The sequence below is a fragment of the Brachypodium distachyon genome, chromosome 4, assembly GCF_000005505.3.
Source record: "Brachypodium distachyon strain Bd21 chromosome 4, Brachypodium_distachyon_v3.0, whole genome shotgun sequence".
Taxonomy (NCBI): Eukaryota; Viridiplantae; Streptophyta; class Magnoliopsida; order Poales; family Poaceae; genus Brachypodium; species Brachypodium distachyon.
In genome coordinates this window covers 21589384-21608220 of record NC_016134.3, presented here as the reverse complement: position 1 = coordinate 21608220, position 18837 = coordinate 21589384, and the positions used below count along the sequence as shown (strand labels likewise).

Sequence of the window (18837 nt, the reverse complement as noted above, 5' to 3'; positions counted from 1 at the left end):
TTGGAGGACAAACTTGAATTGGCTGACAAGAAGCATACGCACAAATTGGAGAACTGGAAATTGGTGAAATAAGTGGAGCAAGAAAGGACAAAGATCGATGCCCGGAGGACTGCAACTGAGGAAGAGAGGACGAAGATCGATGCCTAGAGGACTGCAATTGAGGAGGCCAAAGCGGCGAAGGAATTGGAGGCGGAGGAGAACAAAGTCATGACGATGGATCCTAGCGGCCTTGATGAACTCGGCCGAGAGTGGTGGCAGATGAAGAGGGGGGACATCTTGCAGCGTTGCCACCAAGCTAGAGCTGCCATGGCCGTTGCTGAAGCCACAGTAGCCGCCGATGCTGCCTCTGCTCCACCGAAAGGCAACACTGTTTGATTGTTTTATTTCAACTGTCATGTGATGCGCTATGTTTCTTTAGATGCGCAAGTATTTTATGAACTGTCGAAAGGCCGAACTGACAAAGTGTCGTTTTCTGTTTTTGGTGGGCGTATTTTTGGTTTTGCAGGCCACTGACAGAAGAGATCCCGCAAACCTCCCGGAACTGGTTTGAGGGATCTATTCTGGCCGGGACTTTGTCGCACCCCAAAACACGGATTCGGTTCATCGAAAACGCGTTTTTGCGGTTCAGAATATGCGGGATCTTCTAGAGTTGCTCTTACCTTGTAAGCCTTGCTAGGCGACCATGTTATCCCCTTGAACTATATAAGAGGGGAACCGTCATCTGAGAGGATCAGACTCTAGGGCATTCAAACAACACTCTAGCTCACGCACCCTTTGTAATCTCCACTCGGTACGTAGGGTCTTACTCCACACATCGGTGATCTGAACCTGGTTAAATCTTGCATCCCGACCACCCTAAGAAACTAGAACTCTGGTCGTGTTTAGCCCCTGTACGAAACTAAAAGTAGGTTATCACTAATCCATGATCTCTACGTTCACCCGTCGACACCTATGGACAAACTCGCATCTTCATATGTGGTTAGTAGGTCGAACATGGTGGAGTTTATGCCATGGGACGGTTCCTAGGATGTAGACGGCGCTACAGCGGGGTACGGGCCTCTAGATGGTGGCGGGCCGCCGCGGAGCAGCTAGAGGAAATTAGTGGGGAAGGCGCGGGGCGGCGCAACAGCGGTGCAGGTCTCTCCTGCCCGAGTGAGTTGCCTGCCATGTCCACCACCTGGAGGTGCTCCAGCGCGCTCAGGCCCGGCAAGTTACCGGAGCTTGACCACGGACTCCGAACAACTCAAGCAATCGAGAGGAGACGAATCATAACCATCTCCGTCCTCTCCGATATCCACATGATACCTTGGCCGGCGAGTGAGAAGAGGGGATTTGATTCAGTTGACAGGAGAATAGGGTTAGGGATTTGATTCGGAGGGGTTTTGAATAAGAGAAACGGCACGGGGGCTTTGCGTAAAATGAACAAGTCAACTCGCAAGCCACATGTCGCCCCCATAAGCTATGACCAAACATGCACCCGCAAGTCAAGTTACTGTACCACCTGACTCAATTTTACAACTTGTTGTGTTAAACTACTCGTGGAATACAAATTATTGTACATCCAGTGTTATTACCTCTCAATAATTTAGGCATAACTAGCTTTCGTTTATATGATTGCTTATTATAGAAGGTACATGCATCTTTGTCGGCTAGCATGTTTAAAAGTATAATTATGCTACTTCCTCCGACCCATATTACTTGTCTCAAATTTGCCCAAACTTGAATGTATCTATATTTAAAAAACGTCTAGATACATGTAATATTTCAACAAATAATTCCAGCCCGAGGGAGTAGTTTTTAATTTTTTGCATTGTTTCTAAGATAAAGTAACTATGGAAGCTCGCGAGTAAAAGGGATATTTGTTTACAGTTCAAGGCGTGATGGAAATCGTGCATGCTGGTACGGAAGTTTCTCTAGCTAGGCTCGGGACATTTTTCCTCTGACCATGCGTATCATTCTCCTGCTTGTTTCGCTCGTACAGTCAAACGTGAAATTTTCTCGCGCACAAACGTACGGACGGATGCGTTGGACTTGTACAGCAGACTATATATAGCAGGGGATCCAAATGTCACCGTCGTCCAGATATGCGAGTGTTCCTCTTTGCCTTCTGCACTAATACCAGTGTGTTAAGTAAAATGCTGCTTTTGCGCAAAAAAAGAAGTAAATGCTGCTAATTTTGCACCGGCTAATAGTGCGAACCTTGTACATTAAGTATCATCTACTTGGAGAAAGTCATCTCTTTGTCACCGAAGTCGGTCCCGTTCGCATAGCTGAGTAACTCATATTATCGTTTTCAGGACGATCTCATATGTTTCCCTTTCTTCGATTGTTCCATGGTCATGGCTTTTGAATCTTGTGTCATTGACTCATTGTCAATCTTTTAACAGTTTTAGATATCCATATCATTCCTAAATTACTATGTTCTACAAAGTTATCTTGTCCCATTGAAAATGATATGTGGCCATTTCACAGAACCCTGTTCTGAGAACAGATTTTGCTATTTCTCGGTAATTGAAATAACTTTATTACTAATTCACACATTACAAGGTCTAGAGGTGAAATTGTTTTTTTTTCTAGAATACACCTAGAAAGTCATATTATATATTGTAGGAGAAGACGGCGACGCGGTTACATGCCCGTAGGCTCATAGCATATGATTACTCGCTAGCAGTCCACTGGTGGTCCACTACGCTATTAAAACAAAAATCATTTCTCCTGAAAAGTAGAGCACTAGCCCAGGCTCTACCTTCCCGTTCTAATTCGCATCTACTGAGTTCAAAAGAAAACAACCTCGGCTACGAATAGCTGCTGCGCACCGTTTCCTTCGTAAAAGAAGATCAGCTGCATTGTTTCCCTTAAAGAAATTGCCGCGGAGTTTGTAGGATGTCATTTGCCACACGTAAATATTACTACCCCGTTCCATAATTCTTGTCTCAAATTTGTCTAAAAATGGATGTATTTATTCCTAAAAAACGTCTAGATACATGTAATATTTTGACAAGAATTATGGAACGGAGGGAGTATCGTGTAAGCTTAATAGCTTAACAACCATTCGATTGGTGCTTAAATAGTTGACCATTTACAAGTGTTGCATATACGCTTGATTCCTCCATAATCTCCACACGTTGCAGATTTGGACTTAGTCAAACCGCCAAACTTCTTCCACGAGGATAAATTAGAATACATAGGGTTATCTCCCATGCACAGGCTTCTCTCGCAGTCGCTTTTAGTGTTCCCTCTTAGAAGGTCCACGTCACCTATACTGCCGTAATGAGCGATGACGACACATCTAGGACTAATCAACATCCGAAGGGAAGCAGCAAAAGGAAAATGCTAAAGTAGACCAGCCGGTAGATGGTCCTTTCATCATGGAATAACTGCAACATCCATTCAGAGAGCAAGAGAGAGAATGAACCAACCTCCCAAATACTTCCGGACAATGTCAGCATCCTGGAGCCTTCCTGGAAGTTCATTCATTAACACCCAGAATAGATGTCTTGCTAAAAGATTCTTGGGCTGTTCATAGATCTTGGACGGCTTCACTTGCTTAGCATTAACAATCTTGATGAATCCTAGCACGACTTACTCCTGGCAGGTGGCGACAGGGACGTAAACACGTGTGGTTTACAAAGGCTGGAAGAGGAAACGGGTGAGCTGTTAAAGTGGCAGTTGGTTAGTCCAGGTTCTAGAAGGAGAAATGGTCATTCCTTTGAGAAAATTATATATGTTCATGCCAGCAGTATCTGATGCTAACTGCTGATGTTCAAGCAATCATAAACATATATTACTGTATATGGAGCAGACAGATTGCCACATCTCTGAAATGATCAAGAACAAGAATAAGGAATGAAAGATTTTTGGTTCACAAGAGAGAACAATTCAGAGAAATTTTGAAGAAAAGGTGGTGGATATGCGTACTCATTTGAACTGTAGTAATAGGGATGGCTTGTCAATATACAAGGTTGTCATAAGCCCTGCCGATCATTTGCAGCAGACAGAAAACAGCTTATGCAATTCTTGACACAAAATTCAGCATCTAGACTGACACATGTCTGCACTGAAGACTGTTCTCCATTCCAGGAGTCTGCAGTTCAGAATTAACATCCGTGATCTCTTCATTGAAGTTCTGGTGGCTATTTGTTCCTCAATCCTTGAGCTGCAGATGTGATCAACTATAACCATCTTTCATTCTACCGTACCTTCCAAACAAATATCCGGGGTGCCATACTAAAATAATATAATGCAACGTCCATACCTGATGTGGAGACTGACACAATATTTCGTAGCATGCTTAAGGGTCATACAAACAAAAGCATATCTATACAGGTAAAGCTTCCTCCTTCAAAATTCCACCCATTTCCATTCTCCACGAGCGGTCTACTAGAGGGCATAGTTCTCTGCAACACGTTTCTTTATTAGGCATTTCAAAATCTTTATTTCAAGCTGCATGATTAGAAGTTATTACCCACAAAAAAATATTAGAAGTTATTTGCTTCCAGCTGACAGACTGAGTGGAACTATGGAACAATCAACAGACAGCTCATAAAACGTTGAAGAGTGGCTCTGCTGGGGGCACAGATATACAGCTCATAAAATCTTTTAGGGTGAGTTCTAAATTACCTTAGGTCATGACTTACGACCAGTATCGTGTGGTCTTTCTTTAGATCCTTCAGAAGATTCACAACATCAGCCCGAGCTTTCCAATCTGATAGTGAAGGTACAAACTCAGTAACCACATCTATTACAAGCAGATATTAATTTTAGCACACTATTTCACACCAAATAATAATCATACCAACTGTCATCTGTCAACAGAGATGATAGAATACACAAGAAGTGCATTAAGCAACTACCCTTGTCCATGGGCATTCAGATGGGTTTGGAAAAAAAAATGAACTGGAAAGAATCGGCAAAAGTTGGTTTGAGATGGGCATTCAAAAACATACCAAGACCAGCAAGGGGTTCGTCAAGCAACAATAAGTCAGGAGTTTGAACCTACAACATCAGAAATTAAAGGAAAAATTATTTCACCAAAATGATTAAACCATAATAAATTAATTATTGCAAACAATACCAGTTGAATTGCCAAGGCAAGTCGCCGCTTAAACCCACCACTGAGAGACTGTGGATCTTCGTCCCAGGAAATGGTATTCAGACCAACCTAGCATGTGCACATAAAGCAATTATCTTCAGGAAACAACCCTGAGGTGTTTCAAGCAACAAGTTCACTTGACAACTCCAAAAATTAGATAAAATTGTTCAGTTAGTTCAGACAATTGTTTGGGAGATCAGTATTACCGAGTGAATGGCATTTTGAAGTTTTAAAGTGAGCTGCTCCCTCAAAAGAAAGTCTGCCTTTTGCCTCGGCCAACCAAAAGTAATTTCTTCAAGGATAGTATCCGCTAAGAAGTACCTACAAGGATGTTATAGATCAAATTTTCAGTGGAACTTCTCGATCACTCACACAGATCATAGGCATTTTTATTAATCTGTGCAAAATAAATATTGAAAGGAGCAGTTCAATGTTCAAACCTCTCAGGAAACTGAAATACAATACCAACTCTTTGAGAAGTTAACAACTCTGACAGACCCGTAGGATTTCCAATGCCATCATACTTCTGAATGCAGATTGACCCAGAGGTAGGTTCTGATAGTCCCGCCAAAAGCTGAGAAAAAAAATCATCTTAAGATAAAAGATAAGCAGGAAATCGAAAACTGCAATGCAGCGTTTCAATGCAAACCTGTAAAAGAGTGGTCTTTCCACTCCCACTTCGTCCAAAAATCAGACCAAAACTGCACCAATGAGTGGTCTCAGTAGTATAAAAGCCATTTTTAAAACACAACTACTACAATATAAGCACATGCTAACCTTTTCTCCTGAAGAGTGAGACTGGTTTCATTCAACAAGTTTTGCTCAGTACCAGGAGGCCGATAGCTGACTTTTCGAACCTAGAAGAACTGAAGCTTAACACATTTCCATGTAGTGTAAAAGGCAAAACGTGTATGTACAGAAGAAGAGTTCACGGATGATATAGACAAACCCTCATTCCTCGGACATGGACATTTTGTTTGAAATATTTGAGTGCCATACCAACTTGCAATGAATGACCAAAATTTCTTATGGGCAAAAAAATTATGTCATCTATGTCTCCCATAAATAAATGTTCGCTTCAATCCTCAAAGGCAAGAATTAAAGCACTGTATCGTATACAGCACAATACTTCCATACTGGTTATACCAATTACTGAGTGTTGCCCACAATGTACCTTGCTTGTGTAATGCCCAACGCTTGAAGATCCGCATAGAGCATTAGTTTCAACAAGATACAAGTCCAGATTTTCAAGGAAATAAAGGACCCGGGGTAGCCGAGATTCCACAATTGAGTGAGTTCTGAGAGTTATACCAGTGCACTTGCACAGGCCAAGCCAAACAATCTATTATATATCCAAACATAATGCATTTACCTACGGACAACATTAATGGGAAAAAAAAAGAAAATTCGGTACCTCCAACTGGGAGTACCCAGCCGAAATCCGTTCCGCTCGACAGCTCCAAGAAAATCCCCTGGAGTTCATCAAAGTTCATAGATGATAAATGAAACGAAACTGCAGCACATGCGTTTGAAGGATAAGAATGGGCGTACCTGTTCCTTTTCGCCAGAGAAGGCGAAACTGCTGGAGGAATCGCAACAGTGGCTGCGGCGAACATAGTTTGCCAGCGGTTTGGGGCTTCGGAGGAACCGGGAACCTTATAAGGGCCTGCAGGGGAAACTCAGGCAGCAAAGGCGGCGGGGCGGTTTGGCCCTCTTGCTGAACCGCCGACCCTGCTGGCGCCCGGCGATGCACAAATCGGGAGAGAGCAGCGGCGTGCGGCGGCGCCTGGGGGAGATGGGTACGGGACTGCGCGAAGGATGAGGGAGGGCTGGGGGGTAAGGGTTCGGGCAGCGACCGGGTGGCCGGCGGCAGCGGACCAGTAGGCGGCGCTGACCGCTGCGGCGGCGGTCGAGTCGAGCAGTCGGACGAGTTCAAGGACCTTACGTTCGAAAGGATAATGAATCGGACCCTTCAATATGGGGAGCGAGGGGATCTCCGACGTCTCGAGAATAAGGAGGCGGCGCAGCTCCGGCGGCCGGAGCAGCGTCAAGCGTTGTGGACCGCTGGGAAGTGGCGCGTCGCGACGGTACCGGAGATGGGGTGGGAGCGTGGACAGCGATGGAGGTATCGCAAGTACGGAGTGATTTCCGAGGCTCCCATCAAATTTGCCCCAAATATACGTATTTATGATTAAAAAAGCATCTACATGCATATAATAGAAAGTTACTTACGCCCTGTTTGGTACAGCTCCACTTCACAGTTTCATCAGTAAATCAGGTGAAGTTGTCCCAAATACTCTAAACTCATGTGTTTGGTGAAGTGGAACAGTATACCTTTCTAATTCATTTTACTAGAGTCAAGAAAGAGATGCTTCACCTGCTGGACTTCACCTAAACTTGGAATAATTTACCCATTAATGCCATTAGTAAACCGAACCGTTATACCATCTATCCTGAGAGACCCAGGCGCCCGACTCCTCGTCTACCACCTATCGACAGAAACAGGCGACAGAGAGGGCGGAGCCATGGCGGCTCATCTGCAGCCCTAGGCAGAGCCGGCCACACCCCATCTCCGGCGATCCCGCCGCCCTCCATCTCCGGCCAGCGCGCCCTAATCTCCCGCGAGCTCCCCCTCGATCCATGCAAGCCCACCTCGATTAGCCACCGCCACGGGGAGTCGCCTCCTCATCTCCGGACTGCAGCGCTGCCAAGCCATCGCCCCATCCTCAGAGAAGGTAAAATCATCTCCATCCCCCTCCTGCAGCACCTAGCCGCCGACTTCTGCTAGATCGATTTGCTAATCCCTGATTTCGCAGGACTTTTCCGCCTCTGAAGCAAGCCTTCTTCTCTCCGATTCCTCTTCTCCTTCGATTGCGCCTGGAACCAGAAGGTAGCAGGCTTCTTCTTTGTTTCATTTTATCTGTTTTTCCCATCCTCTCTTGTGTATCTTGTGTATGAATATATTAGGTATTTTTCATATATCACATAGAAATATGTTACCATGTTGTATGCCCAGATTGTTGGCATACAAATGTTCATTCCGTTTACCCATTAGATGGTGCACTGAATAACCTGTTGAATAATTTATTTGAAGAATGGCTGCCATCAATTGGAATGATGATAATATTAGAATAATTACTGAGTTATTTGCCGACCAAGTTCACCGTGGAAATCGTCCAAATAGCCACCTGAATAATGTTGCATATGAGGAAATTTCCCAGAGGTTTAAAGATAAGACAGGCATCGAGTTAAAGAAGACGAAAATCAAGAACAAATGGGATAAATTGAAGAATGAGTATGTCATATGGAAAAAGTTGTTGTTGAAACAAACAGGTGATGGCTGGGAGGGGGGGAACCATCAATCAGGACGCCGAATGGTGGAGGAAGGCCAAAGTGGTAAATGTTTTCTTTATCATTTACATGTACTTGTTGCATTTTAATCTATTTCATTTGTGATACTTAATCTATTTCATTTGTGGAAGGTTTCAAAAGCAAGGTATTCGTAAAAGCAAGGTATTCGTAATCAGGACAATCTGAACCTTATCTTTGAAGATATCACTAATGACAGACATGATCATTGGTGTCCTACTTCGGGAGACTTGCCCCAACCAAACATTGTGGAAGATGTCATTAATCTTGATGGCGAGGATGGTATTGACATTGATGAGCTAGATGAGTCTCCGAGCAATGTGAAAGGGAAAAGGAGAGGTGCAAAGGCTGTGGGTGAGAAGTCCAAGAAGTCGAAGACATCCCAGGTCATGCAAGATGAGATGAAAAAGATTGGTGCCTTGGCTGAAAAGAAACAGATTAAAATAAAGGCAAACAAGGGAAATGGCAATCTGGAACTGGTTTGTGTCGCACCAGTGGCACCCGGGGTACCACCACTACATGATGCGTGGGCCACCTTGCTTGCTCCCCGGTAGGATCGCACCCCGGGCAGCACCGCGCGAGCTGCCCGGCAAGTCACCAGCACGGCAGGGCTAGCCGGGCTGCGGGGGTTGCCCTGGAGGGCAGCAAGAGAAATCCCGCCTGGGTGCTTCCCGGGAAGGTCACTTGCCGAGAAGGGCATTCCCGGGCGCAGGCGCCCGCAACAGGAGCGGGACAGAGTGGGCAGGACAGCAACGCCACGTGGCCGCTCGGCGGGCTCCCCGTGCGCAGGGTTCGTCAGGACAAGAAGTGGAGCACACTCAAGCATTAAATGCACCGATAGAAAGGGGATTCCCCGTCCAGTCAGCCTATAGTGACTGGCCTGGTGTAAATTTTAGGCACGTAGGACCCTAGTTGCAGGGCTACCCATCCTGCATGCAAGCCAGCGCGGCAGGGCCGAGCTGCCCTGGCTCCCTGGTCGCCATTTGTCACCCATGCACCAAGGCACCTGTGGTATCCCCTTGAGTATAAAAGGAGGACCCCCGCCAACGGTCCAAGGGTTGGATGGACTCTCGGTTCACTACTAATTCTAGCCAAGAGTAGCAAGTAGCACTTAGCTAAGAAGAGAGAGAGCACCCGGGGACTCCCCCTGGCAACTTGTAAACCCTTGCTCATCAGTTAACAGCAAACTCAAAAGCAAGACGTAGGGTTTTACACCTCAAGGTGGCCCGAACCTGGGTAAAAACGATCTTGTGTTCACCGTGTCCCAACACTTGACATTGGCCTCGCCGGTGATCGCCGGAGCGATCCCCGTCGCCCTCTACCTAACCTAAAAGGGGGTGCTCACGCATCCCCGGTGTCTGAGCCCCGTGCTACGACATCTGGCACGCCAGGTAGGGGGGCGTAAGGAGAGCTCGTCGGTGACCGCCGGCGCCGTCGTCTACAGCAGCATCGGCCCCGTCTACCCCGACAACCGAGCCCGTCGCCCTGCCTCCCAAATGGGCTGGTGACTCTCGGATCGACCCGCGTGGCGCCCCAGTGGCGCACACGCGGTCGCACAACGCGCCACCTGCGTCGCAGGCTCAGGAGAACCATGAGCCCTCTCGGGCGCAGCAGTCGCCGCTGCCCCCCCCCCACCTCCTCGGCCGTCGGCGGACAACCGGCTGAGGGGGCAGCGGCTCCCAGCGCCGGAGCCAGTCGCGCGAGTGGCCACGATGCCGCCCGCGCCGGCCAGCGAGTTCACTCACAGGCTCGAGACATGCAGCGGCAGCTACGCCACGAACACACCGCGTCGTGAGCGACGCTGTCAGGATCGCACCCTACTCACCCGGGTGCGCCGGGGGACAGGGCTGCGGGGCAGCCGGTCGGAGAATCGATTGCTCCCAGCCCAAACCCCGGAAGAAGCCATCATTGCCGCGCGAGTCATGGTGCGGTACGAGCCACAGCAAGGCACGCCGGCACACGAGGCGTGGAGGGCAGAGTTGGACGCGCTCCTCGCACTCGCCTCGCCGCCCAGCAGCCACAGGGCGAGGGCGCCCCGGCTGGCTCAGGCCGCGGGCAGAACATGTGCCGCGGAGACGCGCCCCACGCCTCGGGGCAAGGAGAAAACCCTCCCCCACAGGGAGGGCAAGGAGGCGGGGATCCTGAGGGGTCCTCGGATTCGTCACCTACCGTCACGCGGGGTGACGCGCGGGGCGTTCTGAACGCCCGCCAGCAGGAAGACCTCCGCCAATGCCTTGAGCATCGGTGGCGGCGTGAGGCAGAGCGCCTGCGTCCAGAGGAGCAGGAGGATGCTCCCATGGGCGCCGAGGACGGTTGCACCACGTTCACCCGCGAGCTGCGCTGGGTAACATGGCCCCGCAAGTTCCGAGCGCCGGCGCTCGGGACGTACGATGGGACCGTGAACCCGAAGAATTTCCTCCTAACCTACACGTTGGGGATGCACGCCATTGGCGCCGACGACAAGGTCAGCGCTAATTGGTTCCTGATGGTCCTCAAGGGAGCAGCGAGAACTTGGCTCCTCAACCTGCCTGCCGGGTCCATAGCCACTTGGTCGGACCTGCGCGAGCAGTTCGTGAGCGTGTTCCAAGGCGGCTACAAACGCCCGGGAACCATGGTGGAGCTGCACACCGTGGTGTAGAAGCCAGGAGAGACGTCGTGGAGCTTCGTCAACCGCTTCTCTAGTGTCTCCTACTCCATTCCAGAGGCGGAGGCTTCCACCATCATCAACACCTTCGCCATCAATGTCCGCGACCCCAAGATGCGGGAGAAGCTGAGCACACATCGGATCCAAACGACGCAGGAGCTCTACGCCTTGGCGCACAAGTGCGCCATCACCGAGGAAGGGCGCTTAGCGCCCGAACTCGCCGCTAAGGCCGAAGAAGAGCTCCCGCAAGCGCAATGGGAAGCAAATCCTCGCCGCGGAGTCGGGTGCTGCCTCGAGGCCTACGAAGAAGGCCTCGCCTGCGGGCGGGTCTGGCGGCAAGCCGAGCGACACGTCTCGCTGCCCCATCCATGCCAACGCTACCCATGACGCGCAGGATTGCCGCATCCTGCAAGGTATCAAGCAGAGGCGCAAGCAGCGCCACGAAGAGCGCCGAGCGGCCGGCGCCTGCTTCAACTGAGGAGCAGCGCGAGTCCGACTACAGCGGGGGCGACGAGCCCGGCTTCCAGGAGCCCCGCGGCGTCGCCTGCATCCATGGGGGAGCTTACGCTCTCTCATCCCATGCCGCGGTGAAGCGCCTCACCCGGGAGGTGTGTGCGCCGTTGCCGGACATGGAGGCACAGCAACCGCTGAAGTGGTCGCACGTACCGATCACCTTCAGCGCCGACGATCACCCAGCCCGGCAGCTGGGTTCAGGGGTTTTACCCTTCGTGGTCTCACCGATCATCAACAACATGACGGTGACCAAGGTGTTGGTGGACAACGGAGCGGGGTTGGACAAGAGATTCGACTCGTGCTGACCGTGACGGACAAAACAAGCTGACGGATCTGTTTTTCTGTTTCCTAAAGAGTTGTAGTTTGTTAGGAAAGTTAGAGATAGAGTTGGATTTCGGCCTCCTTACTCAAGGTGGACGAAATATCTCTCCCTCCTCCTTTATATACCCCATGAGCCCCCCTAAGGAGCCTTGGGTTTTGATTAGATAAAGTTTAGCCATCTTTGCTACTTTCGTGTAATCGCGTGTGTCGGTTAGACCACCTGTTTTACCGTCGTCAAGACTCCAACTTATCGTCTCGTTGAGACATTGGTTTGATATAGTATACTCGCAATTTTAGATTGCATCCGCTATTTATCTTGTTCTTGCTTGTTCTTCGATTGCTTGCAGGAACAAAGACGTGGTCAGGTTGATCGTGCCCCCGCGTGATCAATAACCCTTTGGAGTTGGTGTATCGATTGCTAAGGCGCTGCCTCCTAGGCCGTAGTCGGATCGTCAACGTCACCTCCTACCCAAATCGAGAGTTATCAATCTCATCGAAAGATCGGGCCACCCGCACCCGTATCAAGCTCGTGCCCCGGCAAGGGCCAGAAGCTCAAGGAAGAAGGCACCAAGGTGAAGAAGCTGCCCCTCCAAGCCGGCAACGAGGAGCGCACCGTCACCGTTGGTGCGAACCTCAATGCCAAATAGGAAAGCGCCCTCATCACTTTCCTCCGGGAGAACGCCGACGTGTTCGCCTGGGAACCGTCGGACCGTCCCGAGGTCCCTAGGGAGGTGATCGAGCATCGGCTCGCGGTGCGTCCAGACGCCCGCCCTGTCAAGCAGAAAATCCGCCGACAAGCATAAGAGCGCAAAGATTTCATCAAGCAAGAAGTGGACAAGCTTAAAGCTGCGGAGGATATCAGGGAAGTACTGTACCCCACTTGGCTAGCTAACCCTGTAGTAGTACCCAAGGGGGAGTGTAAACTTCGCATGTGTGTAGATTTTACTGATCTTAACCGTGTGTGTCCTAAAGATCCTTTCCCTATACCTCGCATTGATCAAATAGTAGATTCCACTACCTGTTGTGATTTGCTGTGTTTTCTGGATGCTTTTTCCGGCTACCATCAAATTAAGATGGCAATCGAAGATGAAGAAAAAAGGGCATTCATCACCCCGGTTGGCTGTTACTGCTACACGTGCATGCCATTCGGGTTGAAGAACGCGGGCTCAATATTCCTGCGTGCTTTACGCGAGTGTTTGGGATCCCAGCTAGGCCGAAACGCTAAGGCCTACATGGATGATGTCGTCATCGGCCTGCACGGCACAGGACGCGCCGCCGAGCTCCGCCTCGGTAGCGACGGTGGACGCCGCCACCGTTGTGTCCGGCGCGGGGGAGCTTGGCGCGGGAGCCTGTTCCGGCTCCTCTCTCGTCCCCGCATCTTCGACGTCGGAGCCGAGATCCACCACCGCATCGCCCGCTCCCGTCATGGGCGCAGTCGGTTGTGCGTAAAGAAAAGAATTAGAATCTAAAAATAAACTAAGTTACCCGGTGATGGACGCAAGGAAGCTCTGAATGAGGACCTTGCGGAGCCGCGGAGCTTGCGGGAGGAGCCTCCTCCTCCTCCGTCCCAGCCGTTGTTGCCGGGGCGCCCGCCGCGGGCTGGACTTCGCCTGTGAATCAAGAAAGCAGCACAGTTACGGATCGATAGGCAGGAGAATTGTAAACAATAGAACCAGGGAAGGGGTCAGTACCTGTTGCCGGCTCCTCCTCCACCGGGATTGGGTCGACGGCAGGCGCAGTGGTGGCGCCACCGGCCCCCGCGCCCCCCAGGTCGGTGCTGGCACGGGCCCGGGTGCGCGGCTTCTTTCTCGGCGCAGCAGGTGGCGAGTCGGCTCTCCCCCTCTTGCCGGCTCCCGTTGGGGTCCCGTCCTTCGGGGGGTTGAGCTTGAACTCCCGGAAGAGTCCCCGCTTGGGCGGGGCCGTGGGCGCCCGTGGGGTTGCTGCGCCCCTGGTTGCCGCAGGAGCCGCCACGGCGCTAGCGGACACTGCAGAGGCGGACGCTGCTGTGGGCGCTCTTGACCTCCGCACGATCGAGGGTGCGTCGTCGTCGTCCTCGTCCTCCTCCGCCGCGGGGAGGACCGCTTGGGTCCCGGCAACTTGACCCGCCTCGTTGCCGGAGGACTCGAGGTCGGGCCAGCTGAGCTCCGACTCTCCTCCACTGTCCTCGGCCACCCGCTTCCCTCGGGTTGCGGGTGGAGGGGGACGCGGGGCCCGAGCAGGGGAGTCAGACATCAGCCCCTTCTCGTCGCAGGGTGGGTAGCCGCTGATAATCTTGTGCAACCCCGGGACGCCAGCATGGAGGGAGGGAGCCCCCGGCGGCAGCTCTGTGAAGGGGGCGTCTTCGCCGGTGATCCCCTTCACCCACGCCCAGATTGCTTTCGGGGCCACGCCCCCGTGCTGGAGGTGGGTGGTGTCCCCGGGCCCGTGTACATCCACGCGGGGCGGGAGCGCAGCTGCAGTGGCGCGATACACCGGCTGATGTAGGTGCGCGCCACATCGAGGTCGGTGAGCCCTGCTAGCCGCAGGGCCTTGATTCTCTCGACGATGGGGAGGAGTTCGGCGTCGCGGCTGTAGCGGTTCCGCCAGGTGTCGTTGGGCACCGGCAGCTCGGTGGGCGTGTAGATGAACTCCTCGGGTTCCTCCACACGAACCCAGCACCAGTCCGCGCGCCACTCTTTCTCGATCTTCTTATTTGACAGGACGATGAACTCCGATGTCATCCGATCGCGAGCGCGGAAGACCACCCCCGACGACATCGTCCCCGCCTGCTCGACGCGCGGGTAGAAGCAGTGCCGGAATAATGCCACCGATGGCACCACTCCGACAAACCCCTCGCAGAGGAGCTGGAAGATGGCGAGGAGGAAGAGGGAGGTGGGGTGGAGTTGCGCCACCCGAAGCCGATACGCCTCCATGAGCGCGTGGAGGAACAGGGAGAACGGAGGCACCAGCCCGGCGAGGATGAAGCGCGCGAACACCAGGAAATCGTTCTCCTGGTGCTCGGCACCGGCGGGGAAGATGAGGGTCTCCCCGTACTCGTTGAACCACGAGGCGACGGCGTGCCGGACCTTGTCCAGCCCCTCGCCATTGTAGCCGGGCCGGAAGAAGGCGTGCATGGCCCTCAGCGCCCGCCTCTTCTGGTCCTTCTCCGAGGCGGGCGTCTTGGGAGCCGTCTCTCTCTTGCTGGCCGCGGGCTTCTTGGAGCCTTTCCCTTTCTTGGGAGCGGTGGGCGCCATGGGGAACGCGGGCGGAAGCTAGCAGGATTCAGGAGCGCAAGGGAGCGTGATAGGGGTAAAGGTGCCCGATCTTTCGATGAGAAGATAGCTATCGATTTTTGGGTGGATGTCGATGTTGATGAACCAGCTACAGACGTGCGAGACGTTGCGACTTAGCGATCGCTACACCAACTTTCGAGGTTATTGACCACGCCGGAGCTAGATCAACCTGATCACGAAGGATCAATCCCTGCATGCAACCGAAGAACAAGCAAGAGTTATAGATGCAATCAAGATATTGCGAATAAAGGTGAAGCTTTATTGATGGGATTCTGCAAGCGCGTAGTACAGAAGGTCGATTTGACACTTGTGCCTATGGCGAAGAGTAGCAAATAGCTAAGTTTTAAACTAAAAAAAATCCAAGTCTAAACGAAGACCTAATGGGGGTATATATGGAGGACTAGAGGGGTATGCGGCCAGCCTTGGGAAAGAAGGCCGAAACCCACTCTAGGTTGGTTTCCTTTACCTATACAGACTCTAAAAGTTCAGCCTATGTATGTGGACAAAAATTACATGGGCCTAGCCCAAACTTAAAAGGCGACGCGGCACCATATAATTATGTGGACGAAAATATGAAGGGAAAAGCTCTATATTTCGCCCACATCTTCATCTCTCATTATGGTGGCTTCAACGTTCTGAAATCTACCGTTGGGGGCGCCATGTTCAATCCTCACACGCTTGCTGCCTTCATCTCCATATGTGATCATGCTCCAATGCTTGTCCCTCTCATCCATGCTAGGTCCATCATTCCTAAGTGTGACAAACACATCTGATTTAGGCGGCATCATATTCTCATGTATGTGAAGAATCATTCCAAGAAACAAAAGTACCTGATAATTAAGTTGGCGTGCACGAGCTCTTGTGATAGGTCCTTGTAATGTGACTATAGGTGCTGCGGGTGTATCAACATGTGGGATGTCCTCATCAAAGCATGAGGATGGAGAAGAAAGGCTGGGGGGCCAAGTGTTTGCTCCTTAGCGCAGCGGTGGGGGTCTTATAGCACCTCGGCGCTAAGCAACGGTCGCATCCGCACCCTACGGGTGCGCTGGGGATAACTACACTTCAAGAGGATAGCGCAGGGCGTGGCCTTAACCACCCGTGTTTAAGGAGGAGGTTAGGGCGGAAATCTCGCGCCCACTACTCTACCCGTAACGGTAGAATCCTTGAAGCAGCGCATAGACGAGGACCCGAAGCGGCTCGGGACCCAGGCGTCGGTTAAGGGCGTAGCCCGGCAACCGACCAGGGAAGAGTCCACCCGGGAACAGGCGTTGCCGGCCCACGCCCAGGGGCTACTGTCACACCAATGGCGCCCGGGGTACAACCGCTGCATGACGCGTGGGCCACCTTGCTTGCTCCCCGGGAGGATCGCACCCCAGGCAACACCCCGCGAGCTGCCCGGCAAGTCACCAGCACGGCAAGGCTAGCCGGGTTGCGGGGGTTGGCCTGAAGGGCAGCAAGAGAAATCCCGCCTAAGCGCTTCCTGGGAAGGTCACTTGCCGGGAAGGACGTTCCCAGGCGCAAGCGCCCGCAACAGGAACGGGACCGAGTGGGCAGGAAGCGACACCACGTGGCCGCTCGGCAGGCTCCCCGTGCGCTGGGTTCGTCAGGACAAGGAGTGGAGCACACTCAAGCATTAAATGCACCGACAGAAAGGGGATTCCCCGTCCAGTCAGCTTACAGTGACTGGCCCGGTGTAAATTTTAGGCACGTAGGACCCTAGTTGTAGGGCTACCCATACTGCATGCAAGCCAGCGCAGTAGGGCCGAGCTGCCCTGGCTCCCTATTCACCATTTGTCACCCATGCATCGAGGCACCTGTGGTATCCCCTTGAGCATAAAAGGAGGACCCCCGCCAACGGTCAAAGGGTTGGATGGACTCTCGGTTCACTACTAATTCTAGCCAAGAGTAGCAAGTATCACTTGGGCTAAGAAGAGAGAGAGCACCCGGGGACTTCCCCTGGCAACTTGTAAACCCTTGCTCATCGGTTAATAGCAAACTCAGAAGTAGGACGTAGGGTTTTACACCTCAGGGTGGCCCGAACCTGGGTAAAAACGATCTTGTGTTCACCGTGTCCCAACGCTTGACATTGGCCTCGCTAGCGATCGCCGGAGCGATCCCCGTCGCCTACTGCCGAACCTAAAAGGGGGTGCTCGCGCATCCCCGGTGTCTGAGCCCCGTGCTACGACAGTTTGTGTGCCAAACACATTTCTCAGGTGGAGTGGAGTTGAGGTGAAGTGGAGTTTAGAGGTGAAGTGAAGTTTAGGTGAAGTTAAGCCCTCCCAAAGAGACTCTTAATATGAGACGGAGGAATTACTCCCTCCGTCTAACAAAAGATGTCTCGAGTTTGTCAAAATTTGGATGTATCTAGACATGACTTAGTATATAGATGCATTCACATTTGGTCAAATTCGAGACATCCTTTGTTGGACGGAGAGAGTACTTGTTTTCCTGTACAGTCTAAAAGTGCGGACGAAGAAGTGAATGAGGGCATCTCCGATGGTGATTAGCAATATGGACAAGCCATCCGCTCATTTGTCCGCTGTCCGGACAATTTGGCAAGTGTCCACTTAGCACATCATCCAATGGACACAAGCTCAATGTTCGCTTTTCAAATTGTTCACATTTATTTCTCAATGAATTCTAGTATCATACAAACTATGTATTCAACAATATCAATGCAACAATAAATAGTAGAGTTCAAACAAATTGAAATGACATAGTCCAAATATCTCAAACAACAAAGTTCAAAATATCTCAAATGCCATTGTATCAATATAAACACAAATCATGACATGGTATCAAAAATAGCTCTCGGTTTTAGCTACCATTGCTACCCACAAGCAGATATCCCAACATGATCGAATGCATATACATAGGCAAAACAACAAAGGGCTTGTCCGCGGACAAGTGTCCGGCTTGCCAAACCCAAGCCAAATTTGGCTAGCATTTGGCTTGTCCGCGGACAAACGGACGGATAGTTTCAAAATGGCAAGTCCCATTGGATTGCAGTTTTTCATCCGCAGACACAAACAAACGAATGGCAAGTGTTTGACTAGTGCCCTTGGAGATGCCCTTAGGAACAGATCAAAGCCCTTCGTGAGTTCGTGGGCTGGCCTTTCTAAACCCAGGTATGGGCTTTCTCGTAAACAAAAGTTAACAATCCACGTAAAAAAAAGGTTAACAATGGACTGGGCCCATCTTATTAAAAGCAATTATAGAAAATCTATGCGGCGACTGCAACATTCTAAAATAATGACCAAAATTTAATTACTCCCTACGGTCCATATTACTTGTGGCGATTTTGTTAACATATGCATGTACTTGCACATGTATCTAGACAAAGTTGCGACAAGTAATATCGATCGGAAAGAGTATTTTTCTTAAAATTAGCTAATGTATTCAACATTATTCACCCTCAATTGTATCTTACCGTGTCCACCCTCACGTTGAGTTTGGTATAACTTTTCACCCAGAATTTGCTAAAATCAGATTAATTATTTTAATTAACCGAGTCGATGACTAAATCGCTTAAGTGGGTTGGTGCAGGTAAAGGTGAGGTCGATATTTCTTTTAATTTGCCTCCACCGACTTCGATTACTAATTTATTTGGCAACTGGCTTAATGGG

At 50.9% G+C, this 18837-nt stretch overlaps 1 protein-coding gene and 1 pseudogene across 7 annotated transcripts; one reads left to right on the top strand and one right to left on the bottom strand.

The window, feature by feature from the left end:
• Window positions 1-3007: 3007 nt before the first annotated feature.
• Window positions 3008-7257, bottom strand: LOC100846345 (ABC transporter I family member 11, chloroplastic). Of its 7 annotated transcripts, none has more exons than XM_024454967.1 (12): window positions 6644-7254; window positions 6507-6564; window positions 5870-5949; window positions 5742-5793; window positions 5533-5666; window positions 5299-5413; window positions 5075-5161; window positions 4947-4995; window positions 4621-4705; window positions 4256-4397; window positions 3919-4156; window positions 3008-3818 (listed from the first exon to the last, which is right to left on the bottom strand). In XM_024454967.1, the coding sequence occupies exons 1-10, from the start codon at window positions 6706-6708 to the stop codon at window positions 4319-4321; spliced, it is 804 nt and encodes a 267-aa protein (XP_024310735.1). In that variant the 5' UTR covers window positions 6709-7254; the 3' UTR covers window positions 3008-3818; window positions 3919-4156; window positions 4256-4318. The 7 variants fall into 7 exon arrangements, with proteins under 7 accessions (XP_024310735.1, XP_024310737.1, XP_024310736.1 ...); XM_024454969.1 differs by having other exon boundaries at window positions 3008-3654; XM_024454968.1 differs by having other exon boundaries at window positions 3008-3633.
• Window positions 7258-7548: 291 nt separating this feature from the next.
• Window positions 7549-9086, top strand: LOC104584553 (annotated as a pseudogene).
• The last annotated feature ends 9751 nt before the right edge of the window (window positions 9087-18837 follow it).